Here is a 23,402-nt window from a genome sequence, read left to right as displayed (position 1 = left end):
GAATTAGAGATGTTACTAAGCTTCTGTGTTTATAGGACTTTCTTTTTTTTCCTGCACAATGTTCCTAGCAAAACTTCACTGGCTTTTATTTTTACACTGTAACACATATAATTCTCTGGGATAACTGAATCAGATTTCTGAATGAAAAAAATAGTTGTTAGTAACATACCTTTCTAGGGGTAATTACTAAAATTCTTTTCTCCATATCATTACTCTTAATGGGTTACTGAGATCACATTTTAATTTCCAAACATAATTTTCATCTTATGTTAAGTGCTTAATACTTCAGCATGGCTAATCTCCTTTTACAGGAGATTCTTCTACTTGTAATAGTTGTGATGGATGGATAGTCCAGATTTATGTTTCCTGCATAAGTGAGGAAATGACTCAAGGTAGAGGGTCGTGGTTGCATAATAAATCATTTGCAAAGCTAGGATTAGAAGGATGCTTTTTAACTCTTGCTCCTGCCTGGTGCTTTACTCACTAGAGTAATTCCTAAAATTTCTCCCAACATGTAGCTGTGGTAATGACTCAGAACTTAGTCGAGATGTCAGTGAGGCAAATATTTGGGAGACAAGTTGAAGGGGACATTTTTCTGGCTAACTCCCAAACAACTTTGCACTATTGTCATTGTCTTGTTTGATATTCTGCATCCCGTCCCACGATCACGGTGCCCTGACTTGGCAATGGACCCCTTTCCTAGGTGGTAAAGGGAGAATGGCACCTCGGTTTCTCCCCAGTCTGCCTCCTAGGACAAACAGCTTTGAGACAGGTCACTCACTTCCCATTAGGGATGGATCACTAGGATGATGAGTCACTTTTACTGGTGCTCCTTTTCTGGATGGAGGCAAAAACACTAAGATCCCACTGAAGTTCCTGGTGCCCGACGGGTATGATTTCTTTCTGTATAAGAAAAGCTGTACCTCCCCCTATACATTTATTTAGTTTTATTTTATTTTGGGACATTCTAAATGATTGTTTCTGTGTTCCTTAGGACACTCAGATTCAAATTTGCAGCCAACCTCTAAGAATACACATACCTTTGGCACTTATTATTGTGCTGGATTAATTCTTTCCTAAGTTTGTTTGCTCTTATTCTGATTTCTTCATTACCTTATTTTTTCCCATTTAGAGGGTGCACTTTTATAAGGTTTCCCAAATCCTTCTGGAATGAAATTCCCCTTCCCTAAGGATTGTCTTAAACAAGTTTCACTGAAGGACTTCCACAAATAGTCAGAGGACAGTTGTAACGGACTTTCACAAATAAATACTAAGGGGCTTGTTGAATTGCTTACTGTATTTAGGCCAAGTTAGTAAGGTGGCTGTATACAAGTAAGTTCTAGCACATCAAGGCTCAAAGCCAAATACTTCTTTATGGTAAAAGTTCCCTCCTGGGGAGAATAAATAATTTCTAGTTCCAGGTTCCTTTTCAGTTGGGAATATGTGAGATCATGGTAAAGGCACTATTTTCCAAAGTGTGCCTCATGGAATATCTTTCCCAGGAATCTTAAGTAAAACAGGAAGAGAAAGAAAAAAATCAGAATTAATATTCTGCATTCACATTTGTGGAAATGTGGAATTAACCAAAGTTATTCAGATTTTTTACTGAAAAACTTCTCAGAATCTTTAATATGCTATGTACTCTGGCTTTCCCAGAACAGGAGATGGAGCTCAGTTTCCTAAACTCATGTAGCCCCAGAACCTGGTTTATGGAAATGCTTATCCTCCCCTGCTCCCCCGAACCCCAACATCACGTTGGAGACCACCATGATGAGAGAAGAATCGGTTCTTCAGTTTATCCCCCAGTGCAGATTTTGTGACTTAACTACCTAGACGCCTGAGTGAGATCACTGTGGGTAACAATTAGTGCAGCACTTCCTTGACAAATCAGAATGAATGTGGTGGCACTGGAGGAAGTACCACCACCCTTTGCTAGGTGTTAACAGATGTCACTGGATTTGTGGAAGGGGAGAGGGTCATGTCTCAAGAAAATCTGTGACTGATGGGGTGCAGCACAGTGGCTCTCATCCCACTGGTGTCAGGTCTTCTTGACCTTAGCAGTCAACCCAGCCATACCAGTGTGGATCCAGCTTCAGATCAGCCCTGCCCAAAAGCTGTTAGGTACTTTTCTAGCTGGCCATATCTAAGAAGAATTAGAAGACCAAGTTTTATAGGAACAAGGTTCCACAATGGAACAAAGATCTAGCGTTCATTTTTCTTTTAACTTTAGATTTAGAAGGAAATAAAACAGTTGCCCAGATTCTGTTTGCAAATGGCCATGGCAAGGAAGATTTTAAAAATGCAATTGTGCATCTTTGTTGCTGATAGACAAGTTTCAGCTGGCTTCTGTTAGTCTTGTCTGATGGACCCTACTCACCCAGGAAGAGCCAAGACTCACTATTCCTTGCCAAGTGCAAATATTTTTAATAGTATTAGTGAGTGTTTTTAAACTCCAGATTCAGTCCATGTGGGAGTTTATAATCCAGCATGTATGTATTACAATGATGTCTCCTCACCTTGAATCAAATCATTTTGTTTACAATTTAAATAAATCAAGCCATGGTCTTTGGAACCCATCACCCAACAGGGTCTCCTTAACCTTCAGAAAGAAAGGAGGCACATTGTCCTCTGGAAACTAAGGAAGATGGGTTATGGAGCCCTTTGGGTTGACCATCAGTTCACTTGTGCACTTTAGGATCAAAGGGATAATATCCAAAGAGATAGCAATGTCCTGAGTCTAAAGCCCCTCAACCCTTTATCTTAAAAAAATAATAATAGTAAAAAGCCAAATATAGAAAAAGGGCAAGAATCTTTTCGTACCTTGTATAGCACTTGCAGTTTTGTAGCAGAGTCCCCAAATTATCTTCTCTGGGATACTTTTTTTTACATTTCAAAACCTGTTGGTTGTGGTATTTAGAGACAACACTGAGGAATGTGGGAAAGATCCCAGCATGTAGGACGCCATGTCAAATGACCCAAGGTTTGTTCTTCTTCTCTGTGGCATCCAAAGATGCCAATCTTTTGAGTATAGGACCCTCTCACCCTCTGCTTTAAGGATTAAGCATCTTGTCGCAACTCTCATTGCCAGAAACAGTCTACCTTTTTGCCAAAGGATTTGAACTTGGAAAAGCACCTGTATGAAGGAGCAAGACTTGCCTGGGGAGAATTAGGAAGAATGTATCATGGTGCCACACCCACTGAGCACGCAGTAATTGAAGCACTGTAGCAGGTGATATAGGTGCCTATTATGAATTACTAGGGAGAGAAGCAATCATGCAATACTCCTAACCATTCATTGGTTCAAGACACAGAGATGGGAGACCAGGTGGAGCAGCACAGCCCTGGTCACTGCCTGGTAAATTATACACATGATGCAACAGTGATGATTCCTCACGGCCTTCCCTCTCTAGTTGTCACAGTTCCTTACACAAGTTATCTGATTAATCTTCCTTGTGCCCTGTGAGGTGGCAAGGCCCATTATCCTCCATTTGGTAAATGTGGAAATAGAGACATGGAGAGGTTAACTTCCCCCTGGTGATACAATGAATCAGCATCAAAACCAGAAGTGGTACCGGTTTTTCAAATTCTCCGTCTGCTCACTCCAAGATATGCTGAAACTTAGCTGAACAGAAGGTTGTGTTCTTTATTGTCATATATCATGTAACTCTGGCACTTAACTTTTCAGGTGACCTTAAGCAAATTGCTTGGTCTCTCTGAGGTTATCTGCAAAATGGGCATCACGCTTGCCCTGCTGATCCTATAGGACTGCCATGGAGTTGTATGAAATGATCATTGTTTATTCCAAAAAACAGGAAGGTTCCTCTCTTACCGATGTTTTGCTATTTATTCTCAAACATATGCAATTTCTATACATTATATTTCTGACAGGTTAGGAAAACAATGGTTTCTGTATGCATATTATATAATGAAAGTGTGATGAGCTTTGAAAATGGATGGTCTTTCTCCCTGTCTCTCTCTTTCTCACACACACATAACCTAGAAATTAATTTTTAAGATGTTTAAATGAAATATTTGTAATTTTAAAAAAATAGAAGAATGACCTTTACTTAGCACCTTACTCAGGGGCAGACACACAGTGTCTGTTTGGTAAATATTCTGAATAGATTATGAATGGATTCTCTCTGTGGATAAAAATTTCAGTGGTTGATATTACAGATGTCAATGTGTACTTACTAGATTTGCAAAGAAACTGAAATCTAAGGAGCCTAAAACACTAAGTATTACTGGTTTTATCAATATCAGTTTATCCATTTTTATTTTTAATAAGGCACATGAATATGATGCAATAGTATATTATCCTTTGTACTTATTATCAATTGAATTTACAATATCTATTATCTATTGAACTTACTGTAATATGGGATAAAATTTGAAAATTTGCCCTATAAATAATAAAGATGTATATTATGTTAAAGTCCTAAATCATACAGTCTTTCTGTGACCTTCAGGGGTTTGTTCACTCATTCATTCATTCATATAGTTAATAATTGCTTGTACTACGTTGAGCATTGTGCTAAGAACTATGTAAAGATTTTTCTTTCAAGTAGCTTGTTCTTTATCTAGTCTCTCAGAGAGTGCGATTTTATTGAGCTAGTGACTTTACCTGAAGATTCAAAGTCATATCAGTATTAATCCCTAGGCTAAAGTCTCTTTGGGCCACAAAGATTTTAAAAAACAAAAACAAAGCCTTCATTCAGAGGGATTAGAATTAGGAAGAGTCAGTGTATTTGAGTTTACCTGGTGATAAGTGGGGAATAGGACACCTCCCCCCAGGGATCAGCTCTCTCCTCTAAATGAAAAGTTCAAGTGAAGAACAAGGGCAGTCTTATGGGCTCTTGATATAATGTCATAAAATAATTTAAAAGGCTAGGGTTATGTCGTATACATTTTAATTATATCTTTAAAAATGTTATTGAGAACAGAATTTGCTGAAAAATTATAAGAATAAAAAAGACTTACTTTAATAAATTATTACAAATATCCTTCTTAGATTCATTTCCTTTCTCATATTTTCTTTACTCTTATCTGGTTATTTGATTGTTTATCGGTGATGTTCATTTCTAGATATGTTTGTCTCATTTTGTACTCTTGCCATGATGAGAAATTCTTGTGGTGTTTCATGAGGAGACTTATCATTTAATTGATCAGAAGTCCTGATATGTATTCTGCTAATGAGACCCTGTATCTAAAAAGTTAAGAAAAATATAACACCCAAAATGAATAACTCCATATTTTAAAGTCAGAATTTCCTTCCAAGGTACATCATTTCTTTACTGGAGTAAAGACCAAATTCTTTTCACCTGGAAACACAAAATATCATCTAGGTTGGGTTCTGACCTGCTTTGAGAAAAACACAAAGAAATGCAGTGGAAATTCTCCAATATCTACCATTATTATAATATCTACAAATGTCACCAAGGTAGCCTACAGAATGTTTCCTAAGCCTAATGATGTCAAATGGAAGTAGCTTCATTGTTGAAAAGAGTGTGACATTTCTTTCTTTAATAATACAGTAAATAGAAAACAGCACTTCTGTGGATAGTGCCAATGAGCAATGTGCTCCTGAATTTATTATGGAAGGGTGCAAAATCCTTCTGTGGAGGTGAAAAAGGGAAAAAAGTAAGGGAAGATATTGGGAGCAATGTGCATTCTTGGCTGTACCAGTGAGTAAAGAGATACAAGAGTTGGTGAAGGGAGTAGCAGGAAAAAGAAATCAAAAGAGAGGGATGTTCAGTGGAAAGGAAAGAATAAAATATTGAGAAATACAGGAAAAGGAATATTAAGTAAATTAGATAAGATGGAAAAAGAGAAAAAGAAGGATGGGGAAGATGTGAAAATAAGAAGTGAGCAAGGCAGGAGAGGGAGGGGACAAATGTAAAAGGTCATCCTCTTAAGGATCAGGAAACTAGAGCCTGTAGGCCAACCCTAGTCTGTTGCCTTTTTTTTTTTTTTTTTGTAAATAAAGTTTTATTTGAATGCAGTTAGGCCCATTAATGTACACTGTGTATGTCTGCTTCCATACTACATTGAAGGAATTTAATAACTATGATGAAGACAGTTGAGTTTCACAGCTAAAAATATTCACTATTTGACTCTCCTGCAAAAAAGTTTATAATCTAATCCTATTGCTGGCAAACTTTAGTGTGCATCAGAATTACCTAGAGGGCATGTTAAAATAAAGAGTGCTGAACCCCTTTCCCAGAATTTCTGAGTAAGTAGATCTGGGATGGGATCTCAAATTTGCATTTCTAGCAAGTTCTCAGGCAGTGCTGTTGCTCTTGGTCCAAGATTTGAGCTTTCAGAACCCCTGCTCTAATCTCACATTATGTCACTTAAATATTGTTCCAAGTACGGAATTTGGTGAAGAAAGGGAAAGGAAAACCAAACCTGATCCCCTTTATAGGTGAACACAGATGTATAGGTTGATAGCACAATTCTTTACAGAGTTGTTTTTTTAAATTCTTAAAACTAGATCTTTTTATAATGCCAGTTTCATTCCTGAAACAATGAAAACTTAATCTGATTTAGTTAAAAACTTAGCTAATTAATGGCTTATTCCTTAAAATGTTTTATAGTTTGGTTTGATTCAACTCCCTGAAATAATGTTGGAATCTGGCAATGCTATTATTATGGAGGTAATGTTGACGGTGTCTATTTTATGAGACTAACTTCTCCCCACCAGTGGGTGGCTGCTCAGACCACTTCACTGCCTCTGCATGGAGGCCCTAAGAAACCAACCCATAGGTAAATTGGGATCTTGCTTACTACTCACCTACCTCACTCTCAGAATATGCTAGCATCTTCTGGCCCAATTTCCCCATGACATTGCAAGTTCTTCAATAGTTATTCTCCTGGAGATAGTCATGAATGTTGTCCTAAGTTTAAGACCTTTGGGAATCATGATATCAAGGAATTTATCTTGCTTTACTACTCCATCCCAAGCCCCTAAGATCTGGGTTTGTTTGTTTGTTTGTTTGTTTGTTTGTTTTTAACCTGCAAGTAGTACTGTAGTTTGCATAGTTATGATCTTCCTCTACTTATGTCCTTAAATCTGTGCTCTGGCTGTGAATATGGGCAACCAATTTTTAGCCCTAACTTTACATGTTTCATGCTTGCTGCACGGAAGTCCTGTGAGGGAAAGAGAAATGTTTCTCTTTTTCCCGCACCCTAGCATTTACAGATATAAAGAGAAACACAATTTTGGAACCTGAAAGTGCTAGAGACACCTTCAGAATAGAATGAGTTCAACTTAGAATTAGCAGCTCTTTAAAACGTGTGATGGTTTGACTCCACCATTGCTCTGAGTGGTTATTACTTCCTGACACAAAAGTAACCGAGATGGGTAGAAGATGGGGGGAAAAAATCCACTTTTTCCCGCTAAGAAGACTACTAAATAAAGTTTAATTATATTTAATTCTGACTTGTTAGTTTTAGAGGATCTCCAGATTATGTGAAAAGTTGACATGTATGAGAAACCATATTATGGATATCAAAGCAGGATGTGACGTAAATGTATGTCACATTCCTACCAAATTATGGTGAATAAGTGGATGCTTAATAAGTCAGTTATTGTTGCAACAGACTTTCCTTATCTTAATGAGTGTATGGTTCTTAGTTAAAAGGTCATGGTAAAATAAATAATGCAGGCCGTCCATGCTGTGCGTGGCACTGTTTATTAAAACATGTGCACACCTAAACCAATTCCTCATTTGCATGAACCCATTTTAACAAGTTAAATATCAGTTATCAGGGGCACGTGAGTGGCTCACTCAGTTAAGTGTCTGCTTTTGGCTTGAGTCGTGGTCCTGGGATCGAGCCCCACAATGGGCTCCCTGCTCAGTGGGGAGCCTGCTTCTCCCTCTGCCTCTGCCTGCTGCTCTGCCTGCTTGTACTCTCTCTTTCTCTGTCAAATAATAAATATTAAAACTCTTTTTAAAAAATTAAATATCAGTTATCAGAAAAATCTGTGTGAGGTGTGAGCTGTCTGTACTTTGAATATTGTAGGGACTTTTAAAACGTTTTTAAAGAAACCCTGTGATGGATTTTCCTATAAAATAGACAAATCTGTAGTAATCGTGTGAGGAATCTTGTGGGTTTAAATGCTTCCAGATTCCTCTCTAATAATTTGAAGGTTATGATTAATGTCAGAGAAACTAAAACTGGATGTAATAGGCCACCTCCTTTCAGATCCCCTTCCTGTGATGTCTTTTCCCTTTTTTTTTCCCTTCTCTTCTTGTTGTGATATGGCTTCTCGTGGGCTGGTGTTCTCAGCACTGTGTGGCTCAGCTATACCATCACCTTGATAAGTGGCGGACAGCAAAGGAGTCATCTGCTTCTGTTGCCCTGCTGTCTGCTTTCCATTCAAAGGAGCCACTGCCTGTGTTTGAGATCAAATAGGACTTAGACCATTTGCAGACCTGCCCTCTGGGAGAGCGGCTGCCATTGGGATCTGTGTGGTGTAGGGTAGATCACCATCAATGGTGAAATTCCACTGCAGAATTGTGAAGGTCTTGCTGTAGGCAGTCCACTGTGGCAGAATTGTGGTAGACAGGGTGATGTGAAGAGCTAACTGCTACTCGCTAGTTCATCCAGGGAATTGCGCTACAAAAAAACCCAGTTGAGGTCCACTTCCCAGTGAAGTTTTCACTGGGTTTAATGTTAGGAGAAACGCTGGTCTTTCTGGTGTCAGGAAGCGATGCAGCTCAGAAGGTAGTGGTGAATAGTTTGGTGGATTTAAAGTTTTTCCAATTTCTTCTGAATTCCCAAAACTGTAACTCATACCAGTCGTATTTCATGTATTAGTTGCCTGTGGCTTCTCTAACAAACTACAGACTTAGTGGTTTAAAAAGTAATTTAGTGGTGGAGTTGGGAGATGGGCGAAATAGGTGAAGGGGATTAGAGGTACAAACCTCCAGTTATAAAATATATAAGTTATGGAGATGTGTAAAGTACAGTGTAGGGAATATAGTCGATAATATTATAACAACTTTTTATGGTGACAGATGGTAACTAGACTTATTGTGGTGAGCATTTCATAATGTATTTAAGTGTCAAAATACTGTGTTGGGTATACTATGTTGTATACCCAAATCTGATATAATATTGTGTGTCAATTATACTTCAATTTAAAGAACCCACCAACTTATTATTTTATAGTTCTGGAGATAAAAAGTCTAAAATTTCACTTTACCAGGTTAAAAATGAATGTGTCAGCAGGGCTACATTTCTTCTGTAGGCTCTAGGAGAATTTGTGTCCATGCCTTTTCTAACATCTACAGGTCACCTGCTTACCTTGGCTTTTGGCTTCTTCCTGCATCTTCAAAGTCAACAGTACGACATCTTCCCATCTCCTTTTTTCCCCCTCTTTACTTCTGGCCAACTTTCTTATTATCCCTTCACTTTTATTTCCAATTTTCTGTATGTAGAGCTGTATTTAAATTACTAAGATCAAATTTCTACCACTTCCTCTGCTAATCTATTAATGCTTACTTTGCCCTGTTGCTCATACTATTTTCTTTTTTTTTAACCTTTTCTCTTTCTTTTTACAATGAAAACAGACTTGTACTGACACCTTTTTTTGACAGATTCATGAAGTTAAGGTTTTGCTTTTTAGTCCTCAGTTTGGAGGTTACTCTTATCTTTTCTAAACCTGCCTTTTTTGAAGGTTCATTGTTTTCATATTCTCCCCAAAAGAGGAACCTAGTGTTTTAATATTAGACTTAATTACAAAAAGATTGTTTTGCAGTTTGCCTATTTCTTGACACATATATGCTATCATCATATTTTATAAAACAAATGTTAAAGGTTACAAAACCCTTTACTTTTGCAGTTCTTGTTTTCTGTGATCTTAATTTGGGAGACTTATTTAATCAATTATTATTGGTTTTTAAATAGGAAAAAATATTGTGTGTATAGAATAATTATTCTATCTGTTATGTTAAATTTTGAGAAGACCAAAAGTATTTCCCAGTATCTAGAAGATTGGCTGCATTTATAATGACTTTGATAACAAAAGAAGACATGTACATTGTGGGGGAAAAAATAGCTACTGTATAATTAAATGAAAATAAACAAAAATCATGTGAAATATAGCTCCAAGAAAATCCCTCTGGGTTTTAAATATACATATATTTACATAATTTTTAAAGATTATAACTTTTCTGGTCATGCTGTTTTCTGATCTTGTCATTTTAATTAGCAAAATATTATAAACATTTTCTATATTATTTGACAACATTTTTATTAGCTGCATTGTGTTTTACCATATAGATAAACTGTGCTTTATTTTTAAAACACTCTAGCAGACATTCGTGCAGCTAATTCCAGGAAAAGAAATTTGTAGGGCAAAAGACATTTTTATATCTTTTGATATATAGTGGACCCAGAGAGTCATAATACAAGACGTAATTTCACAAAATAGAGTTACTACACTCCCTTCCCTTCCCAGGCAAATGCCACAGTGATGTAATTATTGTTTTTTTTTGTTTTTAAATTTCAGGTTACCTTGCACCTCGAAACCTTCCTAGTACTGGCTTCTTCCCGTTCCTGCAAACCCTACTCTGTGACACAGACTCTAAATGCAAAGACACACCGTATGGGCCACAAGATCTGCTTCGTAGGAAAGGAATTGATGATGTGCTATTTAAGGGCAGGTAGGGGCACTTCCCAACTATGTTTAGTTGTCTTTGAAAGATTCGAATTTGTTTCCTTAAGAGATATTCAGAAAGCCATTCTGGGTTAGACATACAACTTTATTTTCTTTATATATCTGCAAATGTGGTGATCTAAATATGAATGAACAGGTTGGATACACACTGGAATTACCATGTTTATATGGGATTAAGCATAATTTACTTGGCATGAATATCCAAACTTTGCTTTTTAAGCTAGGTAGCCAAGGCATTCCTCAACTTTCCTCAAAGATTCTCTTTTCCATCTCAAATTGTCAGTGACACATTGTCCTAAGCTTGATCACAGTTCAGATACAGGGCAATGTTAGGGGCATTATATCTTGGAAGCATGATATATTTATATTACTCTACGTGGTACTTCCAGATGCAATAGAAACCAGGAGATGCAAATATGGAAATTAAAGTTCTAGAAATTGGGGACACCTGGGTGGCTCAGTCAGTTAAGCATCTGACTCCTGCTCATGATCTCGGGGTCCTGGCATCGAGCCCCACATCTAGCTGCACACCCAGTGGGGAGTCTGCTTCTCCCTCTCCTCCCCCTCTGTCCCTCCCCTGACTCGTGCTTTCTCTGTCTCTGTCTCTCTCTTTCAAATGAATAAAGTTCTAGAGATCAAAGTAATAAAGTTGAAAGTATACTTAATAAATAACAACCCTTAAATGAGGTTAATACGTGTCCTATTTTATGGTGTGAGAGGCAGCTGAAGAATAATGATAGGAAATCTAGACCATTTACAACCTGATTATGATCTCAATTTTCTGTCTTGGGATTCTAAACCTAAAGAGACTCCCAGGAACCCACCTGTCTGTAGAACTGAAAACAGTATTGTTATCTGAATCGACCATGAGATAATTCTGGCTAGAGATTTTTTAAAAGTGTTTCTCAAGGGAATATTACATTTATCTCTAATCAGAGATATTTTATTCTGAAATTTTAATTTAACTTCCTTGGCATTTAACACTATTTCTCTATTAACATTATTATCATGATTTTATTTTGTTCATCAAATATTTTAAGAGAGAACAACTGCAAGCTGTTTAGCATAAAATATAAACATATCAAGAATTATCATGGGCAGTGGCTTAGAAAACACAATTGTCGAGTTGCTAATTCATATTGGTTTTGTTGGTTCAATAAGTTAATGAATCTTAAAGCTTAAAATATTCTCAGGTTCTTCATTCATTTATTAATTTACTCAGGAAATAATGACTGAGAAATTTCGATGTGCCAGGCACTATTTTAGGCCCTGTGACTCAGAAGTGAATCAGACAAATCCTCTACTCTTGTTACTTGCATTCTAATGAAAAAGCAAGCAAAACAAAAAAAAGAGCAATCAAATAAATAGATAGCATAATTACTAGTGTGCTAGCAATAAAGGAAAGCAGGTTATGGGCTAGAAGTTGTAAGGTAGGAAGTTAATAGGGTGGCAGGAGAAGGCTTCTGCTAGCAGGTGGCATTTGGGTCGAGACCAACAAGGACAGGAAGAGACCAGCCACAGCATGTGAAGAGAATGTTTTAGGCAAAGCAGCAAATAATCCTCAGATGGGGATAAACCTGACCATTTAGAGGAACAGAAAGTTGGTTAATATTGCTAAAACAGTGAGAAAGGATACAAGGGGTGAGGAATGCAGAACTAAGCATATAGGGAAAGGGAAGGGATTTGCATTTTATTTTATTATGAGAAGCCATTGGAAAGTGTTAAGCGGGGAGATGATATGGCATATTGTGTATGAAACCAGCATGTTCTAAGTGTATATAAGCATTACCTCAACTAGCACCAGTTGCATTACTTCTGCAATGAGACCAAGAGCTAACAAGAGCCTGTGCCCTCTCGTGTGATCAGAATAAAGCTAAGATGGAAGCATGACATCTTGGTTGTTCAATGAATTCATAGATGGCCTGTGGTCCCCATGTAAGTAGTGAATTAGGCACATGATCTGTGCCTGTATTCTAATAGGAAAGGAAATATTTTTTTTAAAAAAGGAAAGGGAATATATATTATATATAATATAATATAATATAATATATGTAATATAATATATCATCATGATGGGAGAGTGTGATGAAGAGTACCAGAAGGATGCTGAAGGAAGGCACCTTCCATATTAAAAGTAGAGAGAGCTGGGGATTTTTAAAGATTTTATTTATGTATTTGACAGCAGGGGAGAGAGAGTGTGTGTGTGCAAGCACAAGCAGAGGGAGAGGCAGAGAGAGAAGGAGAAGCAGTTCCCTGCTGAGCAGGGAGCTCCATGTGGGGCTCAATCCCAGGTCCCTGGGATTGTGACCAGAGCTGAAGGCAGACTCAACCGAATGAGCCACCCAGGCGCCCCTAGAGAGAGCTTCAGGTAAAATAATCCAGTAGATCTTCATGAAGAGATTGTTCCTGAGATAGACACTTCATGAATAGAGGGTTAGAGAAGACATGGGAAATATTAATGTCCTTTATTAACAAATCGGATTGCAGCTCTACCTGGGGCTGTCATCTTTGTATCTTTTTTTTTTTTTTTTTCATGAAGAACTAAGTTACAATGAGGGAAATTGTTAACACTATCTAGGACTATAAATGTACCTTCCCAAAAAAGAGTATTTTTCTGTGTGATATCATAGAGAACCACACTCAGAGTTGCCTGAGATGAGCCACTGAGTTTGTTTTGGAACTAGACTTAAATTCCAGCTTTATTTTATTTTCTGTTGATGATTCTCTAGGCAGATGACCATGTCTGCTTTTTTGTTTTGTTTTATTCTAACCCCCAGGTAGTTTGTCTAGCTCAAACTGTATATTGCTGTATTTTCAGTATTTTCTCTAAACTACCAAATAATTGGAACTTAATTTAGAAAATTATGTACAATAATAAAATTGCATTAATGATATTTCCCACCATGCTATTAACTTTTATGGTTTATACAGCCGTGCAGCAAAATTGGGGCATGGCTACTGGGTAAGCAGTTCCACTAAATTGCTTCCCTTTGGTAAAGGAAGATTCACCAGTGTAGCTTCATTAAGTAATAAAAGTCTTTTTTTTCTGTTTACAAGTGAAGGGAAGAAAATGCCATCTTTGGCCTCATCAAAAGAGGCCCAACATGTTTGTTTTAATAGACTGCTCTTCTTAAAGGCGTGAACATGCTGCTGCCACTACTTGCTGGTCAGTTGCCAAGTGTTTTGATGTTTTTTCATCGGCAGCATCTTTCTGTTATTAAATTCATACTCTTTAGGCATTAGTTTCAGGATGAGGTGCTTCAGGATGAGGTGCTTTAAAATAAAAATCCAACACCATACTCAGCATCAACTTTAACTAGCTGTCTGGAAAAAGAAACATTACATTTATGGTTTTCTCGTTCGTTTGTACAACTGATGATCCAACATCACATGATTTACGCTTGTGGTCCTTCCTCCCTCTGCACTGCCTTTAAGAATACATCAGAGCAGTGGGAGCCTTTGGCTGTGCCATTGTTCACACAATTGGTGAACGGTGAAGATCATCCTCCAGAGCTCACAGGGTCATTATTTGGAGAAGTGATTTAGCATTCCTGAAAATCCTATGGGAGAATTGCCTCTGTGCATTTGCTTCCTATCTCTGTCTTGCCAGCACACATCCATGACCTGTGGTTTCCAATCTCATGCCTCTGCTTCTATTGGCTTATCCACAACTTTTAATATAGTTAACCATATGTTTTTCAGGGATAATTTTATTTTTTATTTTTTATTTATTTTTATTTTTTTTAAAGATATTTATTTATTTATTTATTTATTTATTTATTTATTTATTTGAGAGAGAGTGCGAGCGCAAGGAAGAGTGGGAAGAGAGGGACAACCAGACTTTGCACTAAGTGTAGAGCCCAATATGGGCCTCGATCTTACAACCCTGAGATCATGACCTGAGCTAGAATCAAGAGTTGAACGCTTAACCAACTGAGCTACCCAGATGATTTTAAAATGCCAAGGCTTTTGTTTAGTGGTGAAAAATACGGTTGTGTTTAGAAACTGACCTAAAGATACTGTTGGGAATGTAAAGTAAGTGGAAATAGAATGGATGTGTGTCCTCATTTGACTATAAAGGTGGTGTGAGTTGTACATGAAAGGTCTCATATTGTTAGTAATCCATAGCCATTTTGCAACCATTTTAGAATCATTTGGTCATGTAAAAATCAAGGGTTAAAATTTTATCTAGCAAAGTGGGAGGATATCTTAACTGCCATGCAGGCAAAATTGTTAATTCACTGAGTGAGGATGTATTGAATGTGTATCATGTGCTGGAGACTATGCAGGTCAGTGCAGGTATGAAGATGAATAAGGCCTGTCCTATGCTCTATACAAACTTACAAATGAGTGAGAGAAAGAGACAGAGAGACAGATAAGCAGGTAAATTACCATATAATGTGGGAAACGTGATGAGTATTTGTTTAGGTCTCACTATGCTCGGAACAGGAGACAACAAAGTGGGGGTGGGGGGGTGGGGGACGTGTTATTGGAATGGAGAGAGGTTTGGGTGGGGTGATGTCTGGAGAATTCTCCAGAGGCCTTTAAGGGTGTGATCATTAAGGACAGGTAGGGTGGTGGATACCAGACTAGAGCAAGCTGTATTTGGGATAGGCCACAGAGATAGAACCCCAGAATTTAATGAAAGAGAGAAATAAAGGCTCTTGTGTAGCTTGGAGGAATAGGCAAATAGTGGTGGAGAAAAATGATAAATTCCTTTGTAGTGTTGCCAGATTAATCAACCTGTTTCAGGACTAGATAAAACATAATCTGTGTAGTATCACCTGAAAGACACTGTGATGTTGTCTCCAACCATATTCTGTGTGTTTTTGATATGCATCTACCCCCCTAAGACATTTCCTCATCTGTCCATCATAGAACCTTTAGAAACTTTTAGAACGGTGTTAGTTCATATATATTAGATATATATATTAGATCTCCAAAGTCCCTCCTATGAATACTAAAAATAACCAGGGACAGAGGAACATATTAAGACATTTTTAAATTTAACATCTTAACTGATAAATATTTTTGGATTCGTTACTGGGCCACCTAGAAAAGATATGTATTTTGAACATGAGGAGGCAGGGATTATATCTGAAGCACAGATAACCCTGAAAGAATGAACATTAGATGATATAGAAGAAAACAATGAAAAAAACTAAGATTTTTCCTGTGAATGACATCTGCTTGGGAGTAGCCAGGAGGGACAGTTGCATCAAATGAGTAAGGAAGCCTCAGTGCCAGACTGTGTCTTATTTGTAGCTAAAAGTCAGTAATGAATGTTGTCTGAAGCTGGGATCAGAACTGGCCCAGAGCACATCTCACATCTTCTTTTCATGTGTCACTACACACCTGTGTGATTATTCTGGGAAAAAAGGGGAAAAATATAAAAAAGTTTAACTAACCCTTAGAGGCAAAGAAGAATGTCAGAATTTTCTTTCTAGGACTTGACATATGTGTCTTCCCTAAAAGCAATTCTTTTTATAGACAAAATTTACCATGGCACACATGGATACCACCTACACAGGTAATCTTTCCCACTCACAGGAAATAGACATCCAGTATGAGTGCATAAATTCCACCATTATAATGATATCTATAAATGTGACATTTCACAAATGTTACTGTTGGTAGACATGTCTGAGAAGACGTAAGAGCTACTCTGGGCCTAGTTTCCCTTCCAGTATCTTAAATTTAACATTTGAATCTGAGCTATTTCTTTTATTGAATTCCATCCCAAAACAGAGACCTATAAATGCCACTGAGGCAGAATCTGCTTCCTCACCATCATAGGAGAATCCCTTAGACATCTCCTTGGTACTGTACAAATGTCTGGGTCCCATAAAAGGTAGTTTACTTATACCATGGGCCGCTTAGAAATTTAGTTCAAGGCTTTCTTGCCCCACCTAGGTGGTTGGATTGTGCGGGCTCATGTGCCTGTATGCTGGATTCAGGGGGCTTCTAAGTTTTGCATTTGCTTTAATATTCTTTCCAGAGATATTCTGTATGAGATAGATCCTCTGAGACTTCCTCAGAGCTTTTGGAGTTCTTGAATAGGATTAAGTCTCCTGAGTTCATTGTCGGGAGTGGGAATGGGGATGAGTCATCACAGAATAAATCTGTAATAGCGTATTGCAGGGTTTCTCAACATCAGCACTATTGCTACTTGGGACCAGGTAATTCTTTGTTGTGCTGTGCATTGTAGGATGGTCAGCAGCATCCCTGTCCTTTACCCCCAGATGACAGTAGCAACCCCCTGCCCCCGATATGACAAACAAAAAATATGTCTCTAGTCATTGCCAAGCATCTGCTGGGACGGGGGCCAAGATTGCCCAGAGTTAAGAACCACTGGTCTAGTGAACAGGTGAAGGAAAAATTTTAAGATAGCAAGAGGCTTGAATTAAGGTTGTAATCCTAGAATCTTGCTCTCTAAGGAACAAATTAGATAGCTCTCTGATTTAGTAGCCCCTGTCATGTGTTCCCATTGTCCCCATGTCTGTACTTAGCTATTATTATTAGTGGATTATAATCTCAACCCCTTATTTGACTATTCCATTATATGTAGTGGGAATTGAATAAATGTTGGCAAGTTTATAAATGAAAATGGTAGGAACGTTGTCCGCCATACCATTCCGGGATGCTTTCTCTTTTAAGGACCTTGCAGAAACAGGTACGCAACAATGGAGGGCAGCCTAAGCTATCAAAAAAATATATATATATAAATATATATATATATATATTATATATATATATATGCTTCCTTAGCTATCTGTTCTTCCAAATGATACTCATTATCTAGTATTCAGTGCTCGCCATGTGAAGGCATCCTCCCATCTGCCAGTGAAGTACGCTGTAGTCTTTTCTGATGAATTTTACAGTTTAAGAAGGGGAAAAACTGATCATCACTACAAATGAAGCACTGCTTTTATAAGTAAACTTATAAATAAATAATAAAATGAAGAAGGGATTACAGAACCCTGGGTGAGATCCTTTGCCTTGTCCTACCCCACTAGCCAATGGTTACAGGCTCTAGATCTGTGAAAAAATAAGGGTACATCCATTTGGTGTCCAGAGATCTTGAAGTTTCTAGTATTCCAGAGGGATTATATATAGACTTTGGATGTATGATAGGGCCCCAGCTCCATCCTGATGGTGAGGGCTGTGTCTGTGCCATCTTTTTTTTTTTGTGAGTACTTTGACAGTTAATATAGGCGAGTGCCTGTAATGACAGAGCCCAGAGGGGCACTCGATAAGCACATCCTGTGTAGTTCTCACAAGTCTTGCAAGGTAGTTATATCATTCCTAAATGAGAAAGGGAATGACTGAAATGTTTTAGGGAAATGGCAGAGCGGGGATTCCAAAGGTATCTTCTAACACCAAAGTACTTTCTGACACCCCCCCTCGCCCCCGGCAGCATTACTGCCTCTTTTTCTTTAATCAGCCATCTGATCTTATGGTCTAATACTGTGCTAGGTGTTTGGAATAAAAAGAGGAATGACACATGGTGCCTACTTCCAAAGATGTCATTGCCTAAAATGGAGAAGCAGTAGGAATAGGTACACAAATAAACACAATGCGCTAAAAATTAGTATGAATTGGTGCTTCAATTCTCTGAAATGATGGAAAGAATACCGTTTCTTACCTATCATTCCGAGAAGCATATAGTGCTCTGTCTATAAGCGTGGTCATGCTAATGAGAAAGTTCAGCGACAACCATTAATTCAGTAGTACTGGCTACCTTCCTGCCCTGCATTAGTAATTTAATAGGGACTTAAAAGAATTAATTACGTTTGCTTGGGGGAAGTAAACTGCATTTCAGTATATGACCTTAATTCATCTTTTTACCCATAGTGCTCTCTTGTACATTTATTTTGTAGTTTCCATTTTAAGAGTTTAAAGGCAATAATTTCCGTTGTACAGTGGCAGTGGCCACATGCCATCACACCACATTTTGTAAATGCAAAATGAAACTGGGGGGAATTTGTCGGCCATTGAACAGCAAAGCCCACTAGATATCCTGATCTCTCACCCCAGCAAAAAGGCACACCCAGGCCACACACAAGGAGAGAGATCACCTCCCCACTCCTGTAATATATATGCATGGGTGACCATGTGACCATGGGTACCTTCTGGTCAAGGACAGGTGCTATTAGAAGAGAGGCCTCCATAGTTCCTTGTCTGGAAGCAGCCATTTTACTGTTGAGCAAATGCAGACCTGCTGAGCCAGCTGCTTGCTCAGAAGGGGATGAGCTTATTTTTCTTTGGTCTTTAAAGAATACTTGAAGGAGTAGTTTTAGGGTGCTTCTCTGAATGTGGGAAGATGAGCAAGGTGTCCTCTGTCTAGTAGATGCAGCTTTTACTTCTCTAAACTCACATTTTCTTAGTTCCCTATCACCTCTTCTATTTTTCTCTCCCATTCCCATGTATTATTCTGTTTTCTCTTGCTCCTTCTTTGCTCATGTTGATCTTTGTTGTTCTTCCTTTGGTTTTTGGTGCTATCCTTATTCCTTAAAATTTTTATAAAGGCAGTTTTCCCCTTTATTTTCAAAATGTGTTGATATTCAGTAGTCTTCCTTATAGTATTTCAGGCTAAACTAAAAAAAAATATATTGAGTAAAAGAAAAGTGAAACCGACTTTCTCAAACTTTCTAAAACTTCTGTTGAGAGAAGGGAAAATGTACAGGTCAGTTCTTATTTTTATCTGAGCAGTTTTCCCATCCAAATAGTCAGCATAAGGAATATAAAAAGATTTAGGGGAATACAGTCATGGTCATGAATAATTCAAATATACATTAAGAATGCAGAACTTTTGGAGCAACCAGTGCATTTTATAGAGAATATTGGAAAAACACTAGGGAATGAAAACAAATATCACCTCTTCTTATCATTTTTACTAAAAGGACACACTAAAAAAAAAAAAACCCAATTACAAATTACGAAGTACCCTGGAACCATGTTTCAGATCTTGTTTCTGAAAAGGAAGTTAAGTTGAACAACAGAAGTGAGTAGAACTTCTTGCTTTTTCACTATTATATTTTTATATCCATCCTTATATATCTTAAGTAAGCTTTTTTTTTTTTTTTAATAAACAACTACACAAAATTCACCAGCTTTTAGGAATTCCAAAAAGTATTCACATCCAGGCATCTGGACTGATTTCACCCTTGAAATATGTATATTTATTTTAGGCACTTTAGGTATATCAAGTTTTCAAGAAAATATGATTATCTCCGTTTTGATAATCAACTAAACAGGCAGTGAATTTTTAAAATGGTTACTAAAGGTTTCATAATGTTTTTTTTCCAAAAGCCAGCATGATCATGACATGCAGATTCCTGGCACCACAATGCTATTATTACCACATTGATATATTCAGTACAATAAAAGATCTACTCACATCATTATACATTCCTTTGACACCTGGTGCCATTCATAATGACAACAGCCACAGAGCATGGCATAGACTAGATACTCAATAAATGTATGTTTTTTCCTTTCTTCCTTGAATCTGTCTTACAGGTATTTGATTTTGCTAGCTATAATTTAACATATAAAACTTGTTTTCCTAACGAGGTTGACAAATAAACATACGTTTGTTTTAGGACCTGAAGCATTATTGGGCTATTATCTATTTGGGATCCATCATCTTTTCAAAAGGAAAAAAAAAAATATATATATATATATATATATATACACCTCATGATTATTTTTAATATTTAGCTCTAATGTCTTTTGAAAATAATTTTCTTTTTATAATATTAAAGTAAAAACAACTATTTTAAACCTCATCTAGCTACCATTTTCTCTGAATAAAAATTTACCTTGTAGGAGATTTTATATATTCATTGGTGTATGGTTAGGTGAGTTCTTCCATTACAATCCTAGGAAGTTAGATTAAAAATTTGCAAGTCCTTCGAGAGACCTGGAATCTGCCACATAATACATGACTGTAACTAACTGAAATTAATGTGGGTGAAGTTACAGAGTTCTTGCTTTTTCTTCACTAGTGGAATTCAGAGAAAGTCATCCAACCTGGAGAAGGACAGCAATTTATCACTCCGGAGCACCAAAGTTCCAGAAAGAAGGCACACATCACCAGGTAAGCTATTCTCTTCTGTCGAGTTTAGAGCAGGCCTCTTGGAACAGCCAGCAAGGTCTAATCTTTAAAAGGGTTGTACTTTTAACTTTTGAAACAGAGATGGAATGCTTATAATATTCCCAAGAGATCTAAATGTTCCTTAAGGTTGCCTGAATGCGGTGGTGTAATTATGCAAAGTTCCTGAGAATAATTGGAAATTAAGTTCTTACTAAAATACTTTCTAGGAGCAAAAGCCTAGATGGTACTAAAGATGATGTTGAGAATTGCACAATTTCCAGAATTGGCTAGGGACTCTAGTTGTCTGCGATTAGATAATGTTGGGATGGTTTAGAAAGCCCAGTAATAAAAAATTACCATTTGCATATTACTCAGCCATTAGAAATGACAAATACCCACCATTTGCTTCGACATGGATGGAACTGGAGAGTATTATACTGAGTGAAATAAGTCAATCGGAGAAGGACAAACATTATATGGTCTCATTCATTTGGGGAATATAAATAACAGTGAAAAGGAATAAAGGGGAAAGGAGAAAAAATAAGTGGGAAATATCAGAAAGGGAGACAGAACATGGAAGACTCCTAACTCTGGTAAACGAACTAGGGGTGGTGGAAGGGGAGGAAGGCAGGGGACGGGGGTGACTGGGTGGCGGGCACTGAGGTGGGTGCTTGACGGGATGAGCACTGAGTGTTATTCTGTATGTTGGCAAATTGAATACCAATAAAAAAATAAATTTATTATTCAAAAAATTTTTTAAATAAACTGTGAAGAATAAAAAAATAAAAAATAAAAATTACCATTTGCAACAACATGGATGGACCTAAAGGGTTTAACATTAAGTGAAATAAATCAGAGAAAGACAAATACCATATGATTTCTCTTCTATGTGGAATTTAAGAAACACAACAAATGAACAAATACAGAAAAAAAAGACAAACTAAAAAACAGGTCCTTAAATCCAGAGAACAAACTGGTGGTTGCCAGAAGGGAGGTAAGTAGGGCAGGAGGGATGAAATAGACAAAGAGGATCACTCATGTTGATGAGCACGAGGAATGTACAGATTGTGGAATCACCATACTGTATACTGAAACTCATATAATACTGTCTGTTAATCATACTTCAAGTTTAAAAAAGAAAAAAAAGTTATTGGATTGAAATCTCAGAGATTGGGCTAACCCTGTGGTTTAGCGGTTTAGCACCGCCTTCAGCCCGGGGTGTGAATCTGGAGACCCGGGATCGAGTACCACGTCGGGCTCCCTGCATGGAGCCTGCTTCTCCCTCTGCCTGTGTCTCTGCCTCTCCCTCTGTCTCCATGTCTCTCATGAATAAATAAATAAAATCTTTAAAAAAAGAAAAAAAGAAATCTCAGAGATTTGTCCAAACGAGGCCCAACAAAGTTACGTGCCCTGTCCATGCTTATCCAGCAGACCTGGTTCTAGAGTAACAGCCAAGCCAGGACTCTTTCCACTATATCCTTACTCCTGTCTCTCAGCGCTCAGTATCATAGTCTTTAAATGGGACTGTGTGCTTCCTTTATAGCTAGGCCAGGGACCCTCACACTTGAGAGTGCAGAAAACCTTCCAGCTGAGCTGCATGAGCCTTACACCAAGTAATTCTGACACCGATGGTCATGAGACACTCATTAGAAGCTGTAAATTGGAAATAAACTCAAAAGCAGGACTGTTTTACATTCACTTGACAAATATTTATTAGGTGCCTGCTATCATGTAAGCTCAGTCCTATCTCTGGGGGATATATTAGTGAACAAAACGAAGATTCCTGTGTGTTCGGAATGTGATTCGTGCTCTGAAATAAAAAAAGTACTGTTAAAAATTCCATGGAATATATAAGATTCTATAACATTGTGTAACTTGGTACAGCCACTGTGGAAAACAGTATGGAGTTTCCTTAAGAAACGAAAAATAGAAATACCGCATGATCCAATAATTCCACTACTGAGTATTTACTCAAATAAAATGAAATACTAATTTGAAAAGATATATGCACCCTTGTGTTTACTGCAGCTTTATTTACAATACCCAAGACATAGGGCAGCAAAAGTGTTCATTGATAGGTAAATGGATAAAGTTGATGTGGTGTACACACACACACACACACACACAGATATACACACACTGGAATATTATGCCACCATAAAGAAGGATGAGATCTTGCCATTTGCAACAACGGGACAGACCTAGAGGGTATTATATGAAATGAAATAAGCCAGACTGAGAGAGATAAATACCATATGAGTTCATTCATAAATGGAATCTAAAAAGCAAATGAATAAACAAACAAGAAGAATCAGGCCTATAAATACAGAGGACAAATTGATGGTTGTCAGAGGGAAGGAAATAGTGGAGGAGGGACAGACAATATAGGTGAAGGGGCATGGGAGATACAAGATTCCATTTACAGAATAAATAAGTCACAGCAGTAAAGGGCACAGAATAGGGAATACGGAATATAGTCGATGATGTTGTAATAGTATTATATGGTGATAGATGATAGCTGCACTTGTGAGCATAGCATAACATATAGGGAGGTTGAATCACTATGTTGTACCCCTAAAACGAATGTAACACTGTATGTGAACTATACGCAAATAA

General features: G+C 37.5%; 1 protein-coding gene across 1 annotated transcript in view; it reads left to right on the top strand.

The window, feature by feature from the left end:
- ABCA12 (ATP binding cassette subfamily A member 12) overlaps positions 1–23,402 on the top strand; it is a 170,027-nt gene that overhangs the window by 42,157 nt on the left and 104,468 nt on the right. The window contains 2 exon segments of the mRNA XM_038585677.1: positions 10,520–10,673; positions 20,698–20,789. Coding sequence (XP_038441605.1) covers positions 10,520–10,673; positions 20,698–20,789 — 246 coding nt within the window.

Source organism: Canis lupus, chromosome 37, assembly GCF_011100685.1.
Source record: "Canis lupus familiaris isolate Mischka breed German Shepherd chromosome 37, alternate assembly UU_Cfam_GSD_1.0, whole genome shotgun sequence".
In the NCBI taxonomy this organism is placed as follows: domain Eukaryota; kingdom Metazoa; phylum Chordata; class Mammalia; order Carnivora; family Canidae; genus Canis; species Canis lupus.
Note: the sequence above shows the minus strand (reverse complement) of the source record. Positions and strands in the feature narration are given on the sequence as shown.